General features: G+C 38.7%; 1 protein-coding gene across 1 annotated transcript in view; it reads left to right on the top strand.

The window, feature by feature from the left end:
• The first annotated feature begins 5,440 nt into the window (after positions 1–5,440).
• LOC126203096 (prenylated Rab acceptor protein 1) overlaps positions 5,441–21,967 on the top strand; it is a 48,765-nt gene continuing 32,238 nt past the window's right edge. The window contains exons 1-2 of the mRNA XM_049937339.1: positions 5,441–5,684; positions 5,925–6,146. Of these exons, the coding sequence (XP_049793296.1) occupies positions 5,617–5,684; positions 5,925–6,146 (290 nt within the window). The 5' untranslated portion in view covers positions 5,441–5,616. The remainder of the gene's footprint in view (positions 5,685–5,924; positions 6,147–21,967) is intronic.

Genomic DNA, 21,967 nt, shown 5'->3' with positions numbered 1-21,967 from the left:
GGAGTGGTTCTCATGTCAAGTGTTCTGTCTGCCTCATGCCTTTGGGGAATGGTAAGCAAATAACTGTGTCTTGAAATTTCTCTGTGTTACTGTATTGCATCAAGCACCACATCATACCTACTCTCTTAGAGAAATTCAGTCTCCTAATTTATTGTGGTGATGCCCCAATGAAGTTAGCTGCAAAGGAGTTAGAAACAGACACTCTCGTCACATTTAGATAACATTATTCTCTCAAGAGTTCATAGCATTTTAGTTACTGATTGGGTCTGACATTTAAAAATGCTGGGAACAGAGACTGGATGAACTGATACATTTCTACACTTAGTCACCAATTTATGTTACTGCCCACACTTCTCACATTACCTTTAACTGTTTACACTACCCTGTGCCACCACTGGTTTCTGCAAGAACAGCGTTCTTGGCATTACTGTCAAATTCTCTTGGTTGCTGCAGCAGTGATACCACGACAATAGTAAATTCAAGGAAGCCTATAAGGCATTAAAGCTTTTCACATTTGGGACATTTATTTGCTCCTGCTCTTAAGACATCAGTATACTGCAGCAACTTCTTCAGACAATGTAAAATTAAAAGCAATCCTTGAGATCTTGTAGGAAGCAATTGATGCAGACTGCTGTTGTGTTATAGAAAGAGAAAGGCCCTCTCCAAAGTGATAGAGAAAAAATTGAACATAAAACTTTAGATGTTCCTGTTTATGATGTACCAGATTTTGAAGGTACTATTATTGATTTTAATCCTTGCCTTATGATGGCTCAGCTCTCCAAAAACCACTGCAACAATTGTTTTGGGTTCTTGAGTCATAGAAAGAAGAAGGTAAGGATAAAAAATACAACTAACTCACTTTTCATACTCCAGTACAGCATTAAATGGAAAAAAGAAGCTTTTAAGGGTAGTGGCATGAGTAGGATTAAAAGAAATATTGCCTTCATTAACATTAACACTAATAGTGTATCATGTATACGTGTAAACTGACTCATTCCACATTATTTCAATAAAAAAATCATTCTGATGAGCTATAGAACTTGTAACTAACTAACTAACAACACACATAGTGGTGCTGAAACTTTTAGAGTAGGAAAGATATCTTTTTTATATCTACAGCAGAAGTGGAATGATAATCATGTGTTGAGATAATAAAGCCTCCACTGAAAAGACAGCCTCAGAGGTGAGAGAGTTAAAACTGGAGTGAAACACTCATTACTTGCCAGATATCCCTGTAGAAACAAACATCCATACTGCTTTCTTAACAGGGTATATTCCATTTTGAGAAATAAACTGCACAATTTATTTGCAGGCCAAGAAGTACTTGACAAAGTGGCTCCCCCTAATTTAATTTTTCAGTTTGCTTGGGAGATCCGTACCTACTTAACCAGGGTCTAGCTGTTCAGAATTTGTAAAGTCAGAGGACTCATACCTTCTAAATATGAGTAACAGAAAGACACTCCAGCACTGCATCCTTGCACACTCCAGCTGCTGCAGGTGTCACACTGGGGTACATCTCATATGAAAGCTTTGGCCATCAACTACTACTAGCCAATAACTGATCACAATATTGAACATCTTGTATGGGCTCACAGGGCCTGTACAGAGAACCAGGCTGCACTGCCACATCAGTTTCCCCTTTGGCCAGTTTTGGAGCACCCTTGGGACGGGCTGTACACTGACTTTGCAGGCCTCTTTTGGGAAGCACGTGGTTGTCAGTGGTCGATGTGTTGTCACTCATTTCTGCTATTGAGGGCTGTCCCTGAACTCTCATCTCTGACAACAGTTAGCAATTTGTGCCACAGGAGTTTGCAGATTTTTGCATTTGCAATGGTATTCAGCATCTGACTGTCCCATTTCACCAAGTTTCTAATTGGGAGGGGGATGTGATTTCTGCAAAGGTTCAAAACTCAAAACAAAATCCATGTCTGCCTCACCCCATGATGATCCACTACCTAGTATTCTTGCCATGTATCAGGCTATGCTTGTTAACTGATGCAATCTGGCGGAATGTTTGCATGGGTGCCAGCTACAAGGTCTTTTGGGGCTCTAATTTTAGATAACATGGTTCTGTTGCACACCAAGTTGCATGCCCTGGACGGTCGGAGCTCACTGCATTTTCCTCATTGGGCTGCCTTTAGGGCTTGGTCTTTCGATCGTCAGCAGGATTGGCTGCCATGTGTCACAGTAGGCTACAAAGGTCACCATTTGTATGTGGTGGATGTTGGTCGGGAGCAGCTGACCCGTCATTTCAGTCAGCTGCTTCTGTGACCTGTTGGATCATTGATGCAGCTGCCACCAATCCAAACAGGAGATTAGGCCTGTCGCAGGATTGTTCTGGTGGGAGGCTCCCAATTGCAGCAGCATGCTTACCTGGTGCCATCCCAACAGTGTCCCCTGCTGGCCTATCTTCGACCGCAGAATTGGGTGCTGGTTGGGTATATCCCACTACTACAGATTGGAGGGGGCATACAATTTGAACCAGCTTTCTCCTTTCCCCACTTGCCAACAGGTAAGTCATTGCTCCAGCCAATGCAGGCAGATCAAGCACTACAACAGCCCACACAATGTTCTGTCCTTCTGGCACAGCCAGCTGTGTCACCATTGCCTGCTTTGCTTGTTGATCCGTGACCAAGACATATTGTGCTCGCTCCAGATTTGTGATGGAGGTTGTGGCAGAAGTCAGGTCATTTTCAGCCCTAAGTGGCCTTTTAAGGAGGTAACACAAAATTGACATTAATGGGCTATGGCAGCGGACAACTGACGCAAGTGCCTTTGCTAACAGCATGACATCGATTGCAACGTCTCTCCTGGGCTTGTGAATATTTCAGTTGGACCCTAGATGACTGGAAAACTCTAGCCTGGTCAGGTGAGTCCTGACATCAGTTGGTAAGCGCTGGTGGTAGGATTTGAGTGTGGTGGAAACCGCCAAGATGCCATGGACCCAGGTTGTCACCAAGGCACTGTGCAAGCTGGTGTGGCTCCATAATGGTCTGGGTGTTCATTGACTGGAAATAGTTACATTTGGCTATTTGGAGACCATTTTCAGTCATTCATGGATTTCATGTTCCCAAATAATGATGGAATTTTTATGGATGACAGTGTGCCATGTCACTGGGGCACACTTGTTCACAACGGGTTTGAAGAACATTCTGAACAATTCAAGTGAATGATCTGGCTGCCCAAATTGCCTGACACAAATCCCATCAAATATTTATGGGATGTACTGATAGATCAGTTCATGCACAAAATCCTGCACTGGCAGCACTTTTGCAATTATGGGTGGTTGTAGAGGATATATGGTTATAGAGGCACCATGGCTCAATACTTCTGCAAGGGACCTGTTGAGTCCATGCCATGTCCAGTTGCTCCACTATGGCAGGCAAAAGGAAGTCCGATACAATATTAGGAAGTATTCCATGACTTTCGATACAGTGTATGTTACTTTCGTGTGTGTGTTGGGGTGTCAACAGCATTTTTCTTTTACCCTCACCAATCCTCTGCGAGTCTTCTTCATTTGTCACTAAAGTTGTCTAGCACTGTGATTCCTCTGTACACAACAGCATCAGCCACAAACAATCTCTTGAGACTTCTGACATTATCTGCTGGGTCATTTGTGTGTGTAGTGAACAGCAATCGTCCTACAACACTTCTCTGTGTGTAAGAATTTACATTTGTGTGTGATGATTTCTCTCCATTAAGAATGACACACTTTGTTCTGTCTGCTGTTAATATTACAAAGATTGTCTGATACTGTACATATTTATATTTTGTTCATTAGGTGACAGTGCAGAAGTGTATTGAAGGCCTTCTTTAAGTCAGGGAACATATCAACTTGAGTTCTGCTATCTTCTGGGTCTTGTGTGAGATCAGAGCAAGCCGAGTTTCACACGATCATTGTTTGCAGATACCAAGATTCCTACAAGACTCTCCAGTAATGTCTTAATACATGAGAATAAAATGGGTTCTGAAGTTCTGCAACACACTGACATTAACAATGTATGCCTACAGTTGTGTGTACCTATCCACCAATGCTTTTTCCAGTCACTAGGAATGCTTCATTCCTAAGCATACTACAGTACAGTCTTTTCTGAAAACGGGAAAACTAGCAATTTTTTGTTCAATTACTAGGAATACTTCATTCCTAAGCATACTACAGCACACTGCTGCCAGAAGAGGAGCAAGCTCTTTTGCATCCTCTATGTGGAATTGTAATGGTATTCCATCAGGTGGGATTACGGAGGTGTCCAATTCCACCCATCTGCTTTGACCCATGACGTCATCAGTATGGTGGAAATGGCTACTCTAAGTGTCTGCAATATGGCGCCAATGATGTCACTACATACACACAGCAACAAACACGAAAATACGTATAAATAAGACAATAACATCTCCCTCCTAAAATACAATCAAACTAACGGGACAACCGCGAGAAACTGAGTGTTTTAGGGAGGGGACAAGCGAAATATAACAGTAAAAAAAAAAAACACACCACGATCCCAAAACACACAAAATGACGAAAAAAAATTTACAAAATCTACAAACACAACCAACTCATAAACTCCGCGCCTTAATGACGTCACACACCATAACACCCTTACGCCATGGGTCAAAGCAGACTGGTGGAATCTTACACTTCCGTTGACCCCTTTTACTTAATTGGGTCCCTATTTGGCACAAGGCCCACTCGCTGTGAACTTCATTATACATGTCATTTAAACTATCACAATATACTAATTGTCACTGAGGCCAAAACGAGACAGAATGGTATAATTACAGAACTTCATTTTACAAACTCAGATTGATTATTTTATTTTAAGCTAATTCTCCTTATGCATAAGAATGATATCATTACATTATATTATATTATGATCTGAAATGTTTAGTAACTTGTGAGGAAGTTCAAACGCACACCTAACAGACCTCAAGCAGACAGCATGTTACTATACTGCACTCCCCCAATTAGACTGTTTAAGTTTTAATGACTTCGGTTTCTGAATGTATTTGCCAACATGATCTGAATCGCTAAACTTCTTTGTATCAAATAGTATACAGCCGGTCAATATAAAATAAAAATAAAAACAATTATCATTTGTGCTCACTTTCTCAGTTTCTCTTCAGTTATAACTTACCTCCCCATCACGTGAAGAATATGCATGCAGTAATCCTACTACACGGTACAATTTTAGTAACTCAACGCGTTGGTTTCATGGGATTATACTTCCCTTTGTATGATATCCGCTTTTAAGCATTTACTTAGGTGTCATCTAGCCGAAGAGTAGATTGACTAATGTATTGGGCTCGCCCTTCTATTACATCCCATCGAAACACAGCTTTTCGTCGCAGAATTGTTCGAGTTTTTTTTTTTTTTTTTCCTTAATAAATCTCTTGTCATCCGTGTGCTACGCCCTTTAGACACTTAGCATTTACGGTTTTGCGCAGCCGCCATAAAAACTGATTCGCATTTGTCTTAACTCTTGTAAACAATGGTACAAACATTACAACAGTACAAATAATATAAGCCCGAGACAGTCTGCCACATAAATCAACACTACTAAAGGCTTTTGTACGTAAATACCGCATACGTTTTGTTTAGCTTCTGTCAGCACCAGCAGTATGAACGAGATGGATATTGAGGTCAGCGGTTTAATTACCACTCAAGAGGAGAAACAGACGGGGAATAAGTACGTGAAAGACTATTTATTAATAAAAAGTATGTTAAACTTATAATCAGACAGGTGACGAAATAATATTTTAGTTAAGAAGTGCAAGTTTTTGAGGAAATGTAAAATGCTAGCGGTATAATAAGGCTATCAGTGTAAAATACAGAATTCAGTGACGTGTTATAACAACAGAGCAATCATGAGAAATATATTTTCTTTCCGTTTCACGTCAAAAAATTATTGACAAGACTATGCAATCAGTATGTTCCAGTTGCCAGCCAACATTTTGTTATCCCCACCCGCTGCCCGTGAATGGTTCGGGAAGCGTAAGGAAACTGTTAGACCATGGATGGTTTTCATCAACACATCAAACTTCCAGGCCCCACGGAGCTTGCCCAGACTGACAAGGAGAATTGTGAAGAACATCGAGTATTTTCAAAGCAATTATCTGTTTGTATTCGTTGGTGTTGTCTTATACTGCCTGTAAGTAAATCGAGATATTCGTTTAGCTACAGACCTTTTAATAATACATAGCTTTTGTACCGTACAATGTTAATCTTGCCCTAGTGTGTACCGAAGATTGCACATTTTTAACAGTTATTTGTGTGTGTGTGTGTGTGTGTGTGTGTGTGTGTGTGTGTGTGTGTGTGTGTGTAGGTTGCGGGGGCGGGGATGGGGGGGGGGGGAGAGCTTAGCACAGATGCCCATTAAAGGAGGCCTACTTAGAATACACCTGTTATATGTACAGGAGGGTGAGGCTTGAGTGGTCACCTAAAACAGCTCTGAAAGCTACCTGGAATACATAGCTTGGAAACCCATTCATGATGGAAGTATATTGGATCTAATGGCAACAAATAGACCTGCCCTACTTGACGATGACCACTTAAAAACTGGTATCAGTGATCATGAAGTTGTTGTGGCAACAATGATTACGAAAGTACAAAGGGCAACGAAAGCAAGCAGAAAGATATATGTGTTCAGTAAACTGGATCAAAAATGAATAGTGTCATATCTCAATAACGAACTTGAAACTTCCAGCGCAGGCCAGGAGCATGTAGAGGAACTATGGCTCAAGTTTAAAAGAATATTTTACCATATTAAGGATAGATATTTACCCAGAAGAATAGTTCGTAATGGGAGGGATCCTCCACTATATACAGTCACTGTTAAGAAACTTCTAAAGGAACAGAGACTACTGCATAATAGGTGTAAAACAAAGCACAGAGCTATAGATAGAGATATGGTGGAAAAAACGTGTTCGGTTGTCAAGATGATATCAGTGAGTATTGTAGCAGAATATTATCAAATGATCTTTCACAAGAAATTCTGGTGTGTGTAAAGGTTGTTAGTGGCATCAAAGTTAGTTTCCAGTCTGTAGCAAAGGAGACAGGAACTGAAATTGAGTGTAGCAAAACAGAAATTGAGTGTAGCAAAACAGAAGCTGAAATGCTTATCTCTGATTTCAAATGTCCCTTTACAAAGGAAAACCCAAATGAAATGCCGCACTTGAATCCTAGTGCCACTGAAGAGATGAATGAAATTGAAAGTAAGGTCAATAGTGTTCAGAAATAGCTGAAATCATTATAACTGACCAAAGGTCCAGGGCCCAGTGGAATCTCTTTCAGATTATATTCTGAATTTGCGCCCTAGTTAGCCCCTTTTCTAATTACAACCTGTCACAGATTCCTCAAACCAAAAAAACCGTGCCCATTAGTTGGAAGAAAGCACTGGTCACACCCATCTGCATGGCGGGTGGTAGAAGTGATCCATGAAACTACTGTCCAATATAGAAATAAACAATTTTTACAGCCTTCAGTTGCAACTGAAGGCTGTAAAAATTGTTTATTTCTATACATATACGGTTGCTGACGTGCTGCATTATGTTAAAGAACTGTCCAATATCTTTGACATCAGTTTGAGTCTTAGGACATATTCTGAGCTCAAACATAATGAGGTGTCTTGAACAGAATGGCCTCCTGTATGCCAGCCGGCTTGGATTCTGAATACAGTCGGGTAGATGCAGTATTTCTTGATTTACGAAAAGCATTGGCCTCAGTACCATAACTATCAAAAGTACGATCACATGTGTTATCAAGTGAAATTCGTGATTACATTGAGGAGTTTTTGGCAGGGAGGGGGGCAGCATGTTATCTTGAATGGAGAGTCATTAACAGATGCAGAAGTAACTTCAGGTGTGTCCAAAGGAAGTGCATTTCAACACTTGCTGTTTGTGTTGTATATTAATAACCTTGTGGAGAACGTTAATAATAACGTCAGACTTTTTACAGGTGATGCAGTCATCTGTATTGAAGTACTGTCTGAAAGAAGCTTTGTAAATATTGAGTTAGGTCTTGCTAAGATTTCAAAGTGGTGCAAAGACTGACAATGCATTTTAAGTGTTAAGAAATTTAAAATTGTGCACTTCACAAAACTAAAAAAAGTGTAGTATCCTATGACTATAATTCAAAGAGTCACAGTTGAGATTTGGCCAACTGATACAAATATCCAGATGTAACACTTTGTAGGCATATGAAATGGAATGATGACATAGGCTCAGTTGTGAGTAAAGCTGGCGGTGGACTTCTGTTTATAGGTAGAATACTGGGGAAGTGCAGTCAGTCTACAAAGGAGATTGCTTACAAATCACTCATACGATCCATTCTAGACTATTGCTAAAATATGTGGAACCTTTGCAGATAGGGCTAACAAGGGACATTGAATGTATACAGAGAAGAGCAGCAAGAATGGTCACATGTTTGTTTGACACATGGAAGAGTTTTACACTAATGCTCAAGAAATTGAAGTGGCAGGCAGTTAAAGATAAACATAAATTATCTCAAGAATGTCTACTAACAAAATTTCAAAATCTAACTTTAAATGATTACTCAAGGAATATGCTACAACCATCTATGTATCACTCACATGGCGATTGTGAGGATAAGATAGAATAATTACAGCACACACAGAGGCATTCAGATAATCATTCTTCCTGCACTCTGATCATGAATGGAATGGGAAGAATGCCTAATAACGGGTACAGTGGGACATACCTCTGCCATGCATGTGGGGTAGTGGTTTGCAGATTATGGGTGTAGATGTAAATGTAGACACTTTGTTTCATGAATCTTAAATCTATTTGAGGCACATTTTTGGAGTTTGACATCTTTGGGTTAACCAGTTTGCACAGTAAGAGGAGTAAAGTAATTCCTTGCATGTTCAGCATTTTGACTACCTGCCCACATTTACCCAATCGCAGGATAAGTGTGACCACTGGCTGAAGCTGCATGAGGTAAAAGCAGGCAGCATGTTTTTGATACAAATAAGCCAAAATTTCTCCCAACAAGTTTTATTTATTCCTTTATAAGTGTCATAAACATCAAAATTAACCTGTGGGATATTTTTAACAAATAATGAACATTTCAAAATCAATATTAAACTGCAGCATCCTCTCTTGCCTTTGTATCCCAGTTGTTTTTGTGAAGGGTAGGTGACAGATAATATCAGACCTCTTCACTACTGACTCATCTGGGACAACAGGGAACACAAATTCTGAGCCTTTTTTCTGCAGATGGGTAACATACACTTGCCCTAGCCCAGCTGTATTGCTAATATGGTCAACATAATATAAAAAGTCTTCTTGGTGTTCAAATGATCCAAAACAAAATCATCAGACCTCACTTCACCCTCTGTCAAATTTTGCAAGTTTGGGCTTCATCATCTCTTTCACAGCATCCCCCATTCTCGGATTCTGGCACAATAGATGAAAGGGTTTCTGATTCACTGTCTGTATCATTAACAATTTTATTTTTTGCATAAATGATCAATTCCTTCTTGCTTTGGAATTAAGTCTTCTTTAGTGATGTTGCTATTTTACCCACCACTGCTGCTTCCAACTTGTCTTTGACTAGAGTACTAGTGTAAACTGCAAGATTTCTTTTGCCTTGATGTCTATTGCCTCATAGCTTTTGGGAAAGGTCTTCAGCCTTCAAGAGTTGGAATTTCCGTTATGCTTGCACCTGAAGTGGAAGGTGAAGCATCACACAAAGTTGCAGGTTCCGCAGTAGGTAGGGTGACCAGCTCTCCCGTATTTCCTGGGATCTCCGAAATTATAGTGATTTTTTTTTTTTAATCCTTTTGCTTTCGGCTCTGTTATTGACTGTCTGTTTCTCCCATATATTTTGTCAGTGATTACTGTAATAAATATTAATCCTACAAAGTATTGTCAATAGTTCAGATTCGCTGACTGACAGATCTGGAAAAGTTTTTGTATAATAATGGATACTATTCAACAGTTGTCTTTTTTCTGTTTTCGTTTAGCTAGGCCCTACTCACCTTTTTGAAGTAAACTTCTTTTACCACTCTTTGAACCTTTTCTTTGTCAATATTAGCTTTGCCAGCTTCATTGATATATGACCTCACCATCTACAATATACATATTTTACTCGAAGTCATTTATAAAAGTATGTTTATGAAACTGAACGTTGGCCTCTGTTCTTAATCAGAATTGGGGTAACAGTGGACACTGTTCCCACTTACACCTCTTCAACTGTCCACACTTGCCCCAAGGGTCATTTTGGATATGAAACGAAATTGTAGTGTTATATATGTTTGACATTGCATTGGGGGCGATCTAAAGGCTATAATATTCTTGAAGAATCAAGTTGCCAAGATTGATAGTAATTCTTTTTATTACTATTACCAGTTTTGACATATTACACTTTCATCATCAGATCTTGTAACATTATTAGGTGTTCTTTCATTTTACGACACTGAAAGTCACTTAGTGATGTTGCATCACATTGCAATAAAAATGACAGGGGTCATCAGAACGTCATAAATAAAATACTACAAAATTAAAACATACATGTTACGCTATGCCCCAGCATACACTGTATTTTATGTGTAATATGCTGCTGATCTCTGCCACTTTTTATTAAAGTTTGACACAACATTTCGATATGAGTTACAGTGTTGTAAAAAGCATCTAATAATGTTATAAGATCCGATGATGAAGCACGAACCTGTCAAAACCAGTAATAGTAATAAAGAGAATTACTAGCGATCTTGGCAAAGTTGATTCTTCAAGAATAATACAGATGGTTGGAATGTATTACAGGGTGATTATAATTAAAGTTAAACTTTCAAACCGCTGTAGAAATAATGCCACTGGTCTGAATGATGTCAAATTGCAACAGAATATTATTGGAGGTGGAGGAGCAGGAAAAGATATGGCAGAAGAAAAATAAATAGTTACAAAATGTAGCAATAGGTGGCACTGTAAGCATCATAATTTAATAGTGGTTGACTGCAAATGACAAATGAATGATACAGCAATGCCTAAGGTGTATGTTTGACATTAAACAAACTGTACTACTCAGTGTACAAGGGTGCACAGGTGTAATACTATTAGTTACATAAGCCCATCCACCACAGCAAGGTCATATCACATCAGATGGGAGAAATCGGTTTTTAATTGCCCTGAGGCCAAAAACTGCATAAAAAGTATCAACCACATTGGTTTTTAATTGTCCTGAGACCAAAAACTGCATAAAAAGCATCAATGAAAATCATATCAGATTATTAATTTCCGTGTGCTGGTGCAAAACATGTTAAATATGCTGTCCACCATTTTCTGCAACATGTTGAAATCGAGAAACAACATGTTCCACAACTGATCGCAGTGTTTCCGGGGTCATGTTCAGAATGTGTTGCGCAGTGCGTGCCTTCAATGCAGCTAAGTTTGCAATCGGAACACTTAACACAACATCTTTCAGATTCCCCACAGCCAGAAGTCGCACAGATTAAGATCAGGTGATCGGGACAGCCAGGCTGTAGGGAAATGGCAGCTAATAATTCTAGCATTTCCGAAATGGCACTTCAGCAGCTTCTTAACTGGATTTTCAATGTGCGGAGGTGTGCCATCTTGCATAAAAATGATCCCATTCACACATCCATGCTGTTGGAGAGCTGGAATGACATGGTTGTGCAAAAGACACTCATAGCGCTTACCTGTGACGGTACAGGTAACAGGACTGGAAGCACCTGTCTCTTTGAAAAAATATGGCCCTATGATAAATGATACCGTAAATCCACACCACACAGTGACCTTTTCAGGATGAAGTGATACTGGTTGATTTGCATGTGGATTTTCCGTTGCCCATATTCAACAATTCTGTGTATTGACATGTCCTGTCAGATGGAAGTGGACTTCGTCTGTCCACAAGATCTTCCATGGCCAATCAGTGTCCACTTTCGTGTGAGCAAGAAATTCTAAAGCAAAGGTCTCTCTTGCTGGCAGGTCAACAGGAAGCAGTCCGTGCACATGGGTAATTTTGAATGGATAGCAAAGAAGGATGTTGCTTAGGATTTTACGCATCATGCTCACGGGTAGGTCTAATGTTCGGGCAATTCTCCGTGCACTACATGTTTGCACACCACCACTCACTCCTCCCGCACTGCTTCCACTGACGTCGAATCAATTTGTTTCCTCCCTCTACCAGGTTGCACACCAAAAGAACCCGTCTTTTCAAATTTCCGAATCATTTTCTGCAGACCCATGGCAGTCATCGAACCAACGCCCTTTTCAAACCCTTAAGTGTCCCGAACTTCTGCAGAGCGACATGTGCACTGTTATCATTCTTGTAATACAGATTTACAAGCAGAGCACGATTCTGCATTGAGACAGTCGTGGCGAACACCGCAGATGTGAAAAGAGGAAAAGCCATGCACCCGGCGTGTTTATATCAACTTCAATGGGTCGTGCTCGTGACAAGTGTTTTCATTTATGTATTCTGACACATTCAACGCCATCTATTGATCAATTTTCGCTCTATTTTTTTCTCCTGCCATACGTTTTCCCCCCTTCTCTGATAATGTTCCATTGCAATTTGGCATTATTCTGGCCAGTGGTGTTATTTCTACTGCATTTTGAAAGTTTAACTTTAATTATGTATATTTAGATGAAATGTTACACAAGAAAACAATAGGGTACTTTTTATAGATTCATAAACCACAACTTAAAATATTTTCTGTACTAATTTGTTTGCCAAAAAACTCATAGACAAAAGGACTGAAATTGTATTTTAACTTCTCATGTTTGCAACCATAACTGGACTGGTGCAACATTTTGTCTAATTGTGTACTACAACCTGAGGAACTATCAACAGGATTATACAACTATTTCAAAGATTATTTCAGACTTATTCTGTGTCCACTCTCAATCCATGTTTACACTAGCCATGTTCTTCCCTATGTACGTTTACAGGAAATAGGGCCTACTTATGACTGGAATATGATAGAGAATCCCAACCCCAAATAAATCTAGGTTGTGGCAACAGTGTATCTGTAGCATGCATAGCCTAAGGTCCAGGTTAAATTGGAAAGTGATAATTTAGTTGTGAGTTGACGAAGTCAATGAATGTAAATGCGAAATTCAGGTTGTGGTAACAAATTGATCTGTACTGATTTCACACTTTTACTTGGCCACTGAACAGAGGATGCTGGGAGCAGAAGCTTGCAACTGGCTCATAGCACATCGGCTGATGAGACAAGTGGCACCTCCTTGAGCAACTAGTTTATAGTATATAAAAGAAATGAACATGTAATGGATTAACGCGTCGTAGAAGTTTTTATGAGTCGCTAGAAGGATCAGTTACAGCCTATTCACTCATTGTTGTAAATATTATTAACAGTCCTTACACAAAACAGCATATATGGGATACTCTATATCCACAACAGCTACTTATTGTTATGGGGCATCATACTGTTGCATAGCTATGGTTGACACTGAGTGTAAACATTCCCAAGTGTCACGAAGTCAGCCAACTTCCACCAATTTTAAAGAGGACAAGTAAAAGTGTGCAGTCAGTAGCATTTCCTAATGTTTACATTGATTCCATATTTGCTGTATATAACACTTTTTGTTATAAAAACCTAAAACTTCAAATTAAATTTAAAAAAAACTGTAAATTAGATACCGGACAAGTCTCCAACAAGTGTTTTGGTGTATGTTGCACAGATATATCATACATAAACAGGAAAAGTGCAATGGGTTCCACTAAGGAACTAGGCACTTCCTATGTTGATACATGTAATTCTGTATTTTTATCATGTATGTCAATTGGTATCTTATGGTAGATCTACCATCTATATCCATCCTGTCTAAACCACTGTGAAATTCCATTAATGTGTGATACACAGAAAGAATGTGTTCCCTCCCATTCTCACAGATGCTAATGGGAAGTTGTTGAATTACACTTAAGTAACTATTCCTCTATCTGTTTACACCCATTATATCCAACAATGATTGAAAAGAAGCTGCCAAGATGGGCATTCAGAAATGCAAATGAGATGTTGTAAATTAACTGCCTATGTTTCTTCTCTGACACAGCAATCAGAAATGGGTGGGCTCATTGATCCAAAGTACCACAGATGAACACATTTCTCAATCTGTAGGCATGTTGTGAAGGCCATCAATTACATTTTGAAGTGAAATTTTGCAGTTCTGCAATTTATTTATTTGTTCATTTATAAGCTGGTACACGCTTGCAGCTGTATGCAGATTTATATGTTGACTAATTACAGACAGCCTAGTAACATTTTTGGTAGCAAGGCCTAAACACTATTTAATCATTAATGAGAGCAAGAAGAGTTAATGACATGAGCTTTGAAACAATATAAATTGTTCCACTAAATCGACAATAGTATGAGAGCTAATGGTGAGTATATATGTGTGATGTTTAATATGAAATGGAAATATCCAGTGCATCCATAATAGCAAAGCAAGTGGAAATTTAGTGAAAGACACATACACCACCAATTGGGATCCAGGATTTTGTCACTATAGATATGTTGTTGGAAAGGGTAGTTGAGACCAGACCAGCAACTGGATTTTCCGTAATCTTTGACTCAACACTTGAACACACCAGGTTTCACACCTTTCAAGATCTTAAGAGATCCTCTTTATTCTCTTAACCCGAATCTGGCAGACAGAATAATTTCTTCATTCACTTTTAAAATGTTGGATTGACCTCTATGCCTCAATGGTTATTGTAAGACTGCCCTCACTAGCTGCAGAGGAAGGAAATCATACTGGGTTGTGAACTGTTTGACCTCAGTAAATTCTTGAATTGAGACAGATCTTATATATTGTTCTGTTGCTACATTCTACACCATAAAAGTTTATCATGAATACGACCTACAGGCCAAGTTACTATGTAACTAATGTATGGACTGAGCAGTGTGGTGCAAATGTTAAGGCACTGAACTTGCGTGTAGGAGGAGCAAATCCCCATCCAGATTTAGATTCTCAATAGTGTCCCTAAAAAGTAAGTGCTGAGATCATTGCTTTGAAAAGGACATGGTACATTTCCTTCTTCACTCTTATATAATCCATGCCTGTGCTTTCTCACTAGCTTTGTATAGCTCTTCCTGTTGCTTTATTCCTTCAGATTTAGAAGTTATGTCTGACAGATCTCTACTGCTGATGTCCCTCTGCTGGTTGAAAGAATATACAGTACACAGTGGATTCTAATATTCAACAGATTATGTAGGCATGTAGGAAGAACAACAATGTTGTTCTAGCACAGGCTGGAGCTTACGCTTCAGCTTTAGCATGTTGTTATTTACCATCATCACCATGCGGGATAGCTGTGCAGTCTAGGGCATCTTGTCACGGTTCATGCGGCTCCTCCCATTGGAGGTTCGAGTCCTCCCTCAGGCATGGGTGTGTGTGTTGTCCATAGTGTAAGTTAGTTTGATTTAGTTTAAGTGGTGTGTAAGCCTAGGGACCGATGGCCTCAGCAGTTTGGTCCCATAGCCCTTACCACAAATTTCTAAATTTATTTACCATCATCAGTATCTTGATATGCTTTCCCATGCACACTGACTGTGTGCAGCTTATGGTGATGCAGCTGTTACCACACACATCTCACATTCTGAAGGAGTGGGGCTCACATTCAAGACCATCCACCCAGATTTATTTATTTTATGGTATCCCTAAATCACTTAAAGTGAATACCAGGATAGTTCCTTTGAAAACGACACTATTGATGGCCTTACTTTTCCCTGACCTGGTTCTGCTTGTTCTCCATCTATAATGGCTGCAATGTTGAACTGACATTAAACTCTAATCTTCCTTCTTTTCTTGGTGTGTGGCTAATCTATAATTCACATGTTTTGAAAATTGTGGACACTATTCTGAGTATGTTAAATATTGAGAGATTTCTGAGCTGCTTATTTGCTTATAAGCTGATGTCACCATCACATCTAAGCTACTTTAACTTGAAACTTCCAGTAGTGTCTTATCCTCTGGTGTGTTGAGCAGACAACACAACTGCTCTTGGTTCACAAAGCCTTCATGCAGTTCTGGCTAGACAGTGGGTATCAGGTGTATAAAATGGTAATACTTACATAACATAAGATAATCAATTCTATTCACTGGGGATGTATTAGGCTGAACATAGTTGCTTACAGGAGTAACCACACTGTCGGTCCCTGCTTAGCCAAGCAGCCTCAGCTGCCTCTGTAATATAAGTTCTGTCTGATTTGCAGTCACTTGTTCCGTCTTGTAAAACCTCCGGTGGAAAAATTTTTCTCATTAAGTCAATATCCACATAAACATCTGATTTTCATACAAATCAAGACCTAATGGCACTTAGTTTGCATCAAATCTCAGTACTCAGTGAGGAATGGAACTTACCGTAACTCTTGATACTTTGGAAGCCTTACTTCTGCACTTATTAGGATATCATTAAAGTATTGTTTTTTAACTTATTATATTAACATTACAGTTATATGCCAATGTACATTGAAGTATCTGTTGCTGCTTTTCCATTTTCACTTTGCAGCATCCTTGAAATCTGCTCACCTGATGAATTCCCCAATTATAACACATTATAAGGCTTTGGAGTTAATGATTTATATTTAAACTATGTGAAATTCCTCATGTTCTCCAACTGTCTATTATCTTTTGTCTGAATCAAGTACAAAAAGCAGCAAAGACCATTCAAGATTCCTTCTTTGGCACAGAAAAAGGAAAGGAAATGTTACTCTGCAGGGTAACATATGTTGTAGAAATTTAAGGTCATGAATTGTGGGATACCACACCCAAGGCAGCCTCATTCATACCAGAGCACATTGTATCTTCCACGTAAATGCAATGACCTTACTCTTGAGGTACTGGATCTTGGTTTGGTTGAAAGTAAGGGATATCAGGTTGCATTCGTAAAGCAGTTATCAGCTGTGACATTGCAGGCTGACTCCATCTTTGAAAAAATAACTCACGACATATGATGTCAGTGATCTCAAATTGGTTATAGGAATTTATTGTGGCTATGGCTAATGCATGACCCTGATGATGAAGTGTGGCCCTATAGTCTTTGGGGAGGATCATCTACTGCTATGTGTCTGCACTATTAACTGTGTGACTGCACCAGCTGTCTAAAAATAGAATTTATCAGATGAGCAGCAAATACACATCCAAAGTTGGGCATATATTGCATATATAGCAAAATAAAAGGAAATCCAATGGAAACAAATAAACATAGTGAACACAATTGTTAAGTTTGAATTCTGTACATCGTTAACTCAAAACTCACAAAAATATGATGGTCTTACATCAAGTAATTAAAAGCCTACACCATGAGTTTCTTCATTGAAGTAAAAGAAATAAAATTTCAGCTATGCGCAGTTAAAATTGCATGAATAAAGAGCAAGCTTTGGCAGATTACTCCTTCAAATAAGCTACCCTGAAAGCAGAACCAGTATCCAAATCTTGCCTATGCTTTTAATGTTAAAGTTCAGTAGAAATGTTGCTTGATCATCCACAGAAGTTCATCACAGAATGGAACTACCACTCACATACAAAGTCAGAGTCTTCCAGCCATGAAAACTTAAAACCAGTGAGAAATGTCCAAGTCCCTACACACCACTCTAAATTTAATCACTAGACGAATTTTTAAAGTGAAACAGTGCAACTGGCTTGCCACACACAAACTAAAATAATCTCTTGCTAAAAGCTTTATCAATTCGGCACCAGCTGCTCCAAATGACTGCTTCACAACTTCTTAAAATTTTACCTTAGAACAGCTGTTATTAAAATTACATAGTTTTTCGTAACAATAATTGTTATTTTTGGGGGGAGCAGCGGCAGGAGTAGGAAGGGATCAGTCCTCTTGTTCGATGAAGCCTACAACAATTTCCCCTCTTGTAGTATTGGTTAAAAACAGTCTTGGTTGCAATTTTAGTTTTTTATTTTTCAACAACGCGTTTCGCCTTATTTAGGCATCTTCAGGTTATCTTTTCTAGATGGACGCAAGAGGCACCAAGATCTGCATAACACGTTCCTGTTCGCTCCTGTTGAAAAATAAAAAACTAAAATTGCAACCAAGACTGTTTTTAACCAATACTGTTAAGCACTGGTTTGCTGTATGCCACATATGGATTGGAAGAATTCCCCTCTTGTGTCCAATCTCTGTCTTCCCCTACAGTTTTTACCCCTTACAGCTTCTCTTAGTACCATAGAAGTTACTCCCTGATGTCCTATCATCATGTCCCTTTTTCTTGTCAGTGTTTTCCATATATTTCTTCCCTCACAAATTATTTTTTACCTTATCAGTCCACCTAATTTTCAACATTCTTCTGTAGTACCACATCTCAAATTCTTCATGTCCCTTCTGTTCTATTTTTCCCAAAGTCCAGTTTCACGATTATACAGTGCTGTGCTTCAAACATACATTCTCAGAAATTGCTTCCTCAAATTAAGGCCAATATTTGATAGTAATAGACTTATTTTGGCCAAGAATACACTCTTTGCCAGTCCTGGTCTGCTTTTTATTTCCTCCTTGCTTCATCCATCATACACTACTAAGCTTCCATGCTATCAGAATTCCTTCACTCAGTCTACTCTATGGTCCGTAATTTTCATATTAAGTTTACCATTGATCTCGTTTCTGCTACTGCTCATTACTACTTCTTTTCTTAATTTACTCTCAGTTCATATTCTGTACTCGGCAGACTTTTCATTGCATTCAGTATGTCCCGAAATTGTTCCTCACTTTCACTGAAGATGGCAATGACATCAATGAATCTTATCACTGACACTCTTTCACTCTGAATTTTTAATTCCACTCTTGAGCTTATGTTTTATTTTTATCATTACTCATTTGATGACTGAGCACTGAGGGTGAAAAATTGGATTCCTATCTTAGGCCCTTTTTAATTTGGGTACTTTGTTCATGGTTTTCCATTCTGAAAGTTCATTCTTGATCCTTATACATATTGTATATATATTACCATCTTTCCATTTTGCTTATATCTGTTTTTCTGAAAATTGTGAACATCTTGCATCATTTTACATTATCAAAAGCTTTTTTTAGTTCAACAAATCTGATGAAGGTTTCCTGATTTTTCTTAAATCTTGCTTCCTTTATCAAGCACAATGTCAGAATTGCCAAAATTGCCAGAATTGCCAAAATTATCATCACTTAAGAGATTTATAATTTTTTTCCATTTTTTGTTTATTATTCTCATCAGCAATTTGGATGCATGGGATGTTAAGTTGATTGTGCGACAATTCTCACTCTCATCTGCCCTTGCTATCATTGGAATTGTGTGGCTGGTATTTTTCCAGAAGTCTGATAGCTTGTCATCAGTCTCATATATTCTACACACCAGCTTGCAATTTTTCCTGATGATCTTAGAAACTTCAAAGGAATCTTATATATGCCTTTTGCTGTATTTGATTGCAAGTCTTCCAAAATTGTGCCAGCTTCTGGCTGTAACACTCGATCCCCTATATCTGCCAGACTGACATCCAAGTCTTCTTCTATTATGTCATCAGGAACTTTGCCTTCTTTGTAAAGACCTTAAGTCTACTCTTTTCATTTATCCTCTCACTTCTCTGCATTCAACAGTGGAAATACTATTGCATTCTTAACGTTAGCATGTTTGCTTTTAATTTCACATGGGGTTGTTTTTACTTTCCTATACCCTCAATTTGTCCTCCCAACAACCATTTGGTTTTCGATTTCTTCACATTTTTTCCTCAGGCATTTCACCTTACAGCACCTTTCCTTGTATCTATATATATGTGTGTCCAACTTCTGTGAATTGTGTTTTATTCATCTCATGGTGTACATTTGCAGTCCATTTGGTTTGCATACAGGAGACATGTCAAAAATTTATAATACAGATACAATGCTTTTTACATTAATAAATAATAGCATTACAATAAATAATTAAACTATAAGGATATTTCTTGGAATGTGTAACACATTGTATCCAGCTCAAATTTCCAGTTTGTCCTGCATGAATTCATCCACTGAGTAATAACACTTCAGTGTCAGTACCTCATATAGCTTTCTTTTAAGTGAACCTAAATTCATCTGTATCAACTTGTTCCCTTTCAATTTATTACAAATTTTCATTCCCATGTATTGAGGTCCCTGGGCATATAGTCTGAGGCAGTGGGTGGGGAGCATAAAATTTTATTTGTTTCTAGTATCATGTGAATGGACAAAATGGTTTCCCTCAAATAATTCTTGTCTGGTGTACAAAAATATGATAATCTCATATATGTATAAGGATGGCAGAGTTAATATTTTAAGTTTTCTAAATAATGGTCTACATGGTTCTTTGTGATTTGCAGTGCACTTATTTCAAATGATTTTTTTCCTTATTTTTAGTATCCGCACTATGTTTGTCGAGTTACCCCAAAAACAATACCATACCTAATAATGGATTCAAAGTAGCTTGCATATGCAACTTTTCGTGTATCCATGTCAGTTGCAGTTGATAATATTTCTATTTGTAACATACCCTATTCCTGTTATGTCCACCTCTGTAGTTTAGGGGTCAGCACAGCTGACTGGCACGTGGAGGACCTGGTTTTGATTCCTGGTACTGCCACGGACGCTTTTATCTTGGCAGGAGGACAGGAATAAGGTTCACTCAGCCTCATGAGGCCAATTAAGGAGCAGCTTGATTGAGAAGTCACAGAAATTGACAATGGCTGAGAGCTGACACCAGCCCCTCCATACTGCGTCCATTGAAGCTGTTAGCAGAGGATGATTTAGCAGTCAGTTGGTATTGATGGGCCTGTCAGGGCCTGTGGATGGAGTTTATGTTTACTTACATTTACTCCTGTTATACCATTTTCTGCTGCTGTTGATATTACCCTATACTGTATTCATCTGACACTATGCCCTTATCTTCTTTTTGTTATGCTTCACTGATAACAACGATATCTAGACTGAGCCTTTGTATTTCCCTTTTCTTATTTTCTAGCCTCCCATGCCCCTCCACCTCCTCCCAATTCCAGTTCACAATTTCTGTGGATACACATTGTCTTCATCCTAGTGGTTTCCATTGTCTCCTACATCCCCATACCACTTCTTTTCCCATCCCAGGAGCATGAGATTGTCCTGAACCTTTGCTCCTCCCACACTTTTGACAAGGCTGTTGGCAGTGCAGTGGAGTTTCCTTATGCCAAAAGTCCTTGGCTGCCATTGACTGTGATTAATATTCAAAATTTAAGCAGTGACAGGGATAGAACCCAGGATTTTTTGATTACTAATGAAAGGCGCTACCTATAGATCACATTGACATATTAATAATATGCTTATTGGACTGAGTGCTTCCCCACATTGGTCACTTTCCAACCTTACACAACATTTCATATTCACTGTACAGCTCACCTCCTGTCAGAGATATTGTTTATGATTGTATCACTTTTGGTTTATCAGTAGTGCAATTTTAAGGTAGTTTTGTAATCAGTGCTGATAAAAATTGATGTCAATTAAAATATAGAGTTTACACAGTGTTATGCAATGGTGTATTGAAATTGTGATATTCAAATGCATTATTTGATATCTTCATCCACTATTAAATCAATTGGATTCAGTTTCAGTATTTCCAGTTGAAATATTTTTGAGTAATATTTATTTATTGGAAACAGACATCTTGTCTGTTGCTCATGTGTTTGTGAAGCTGACTTGGTCAGCTGCCACTGAGGTGAGCCTGTTGATACACCTGGACATCTCTCTGTATTGGAGACTGCCTTTTGATACACAGATTCCTTCTCTAGAAAGAGAACCCACCAGTTTGAGTTGCTTGTTTCATGTGAACATCTTTACATGACTAACTGATGGAATGTAAGATCTTTGCACACGAGAGGTAAGCCCGTGATTTGGCTGGATACTTATCCTCTATTTTGTATGATAAAATGCAATGTATTAAGCTCCTTGTAAACTCTTCTTTTACTTCCTAGTTCCTACCCAGAATATTGGGAAAGCATACTACCGTTA

Source organism: Schistocerca nitens, chromosome 9 (assembly GCF_023898315.1).
Source record: "Schistocerca nitens isolate TAMUIC-IGC-003100 chromosome 9, iqSchNite1.1, whole genome shotgun sequence".
NCBI classification, from domain to species: Eukaryota; Metazoa; Arthropoda; class Insecta; order Orthoptera; family Acrididae; genus Schistocerca; species Schistocerca nitens.
This window is presented reverse-complemented; position numbering and strand designations above follow the sequence as displayed.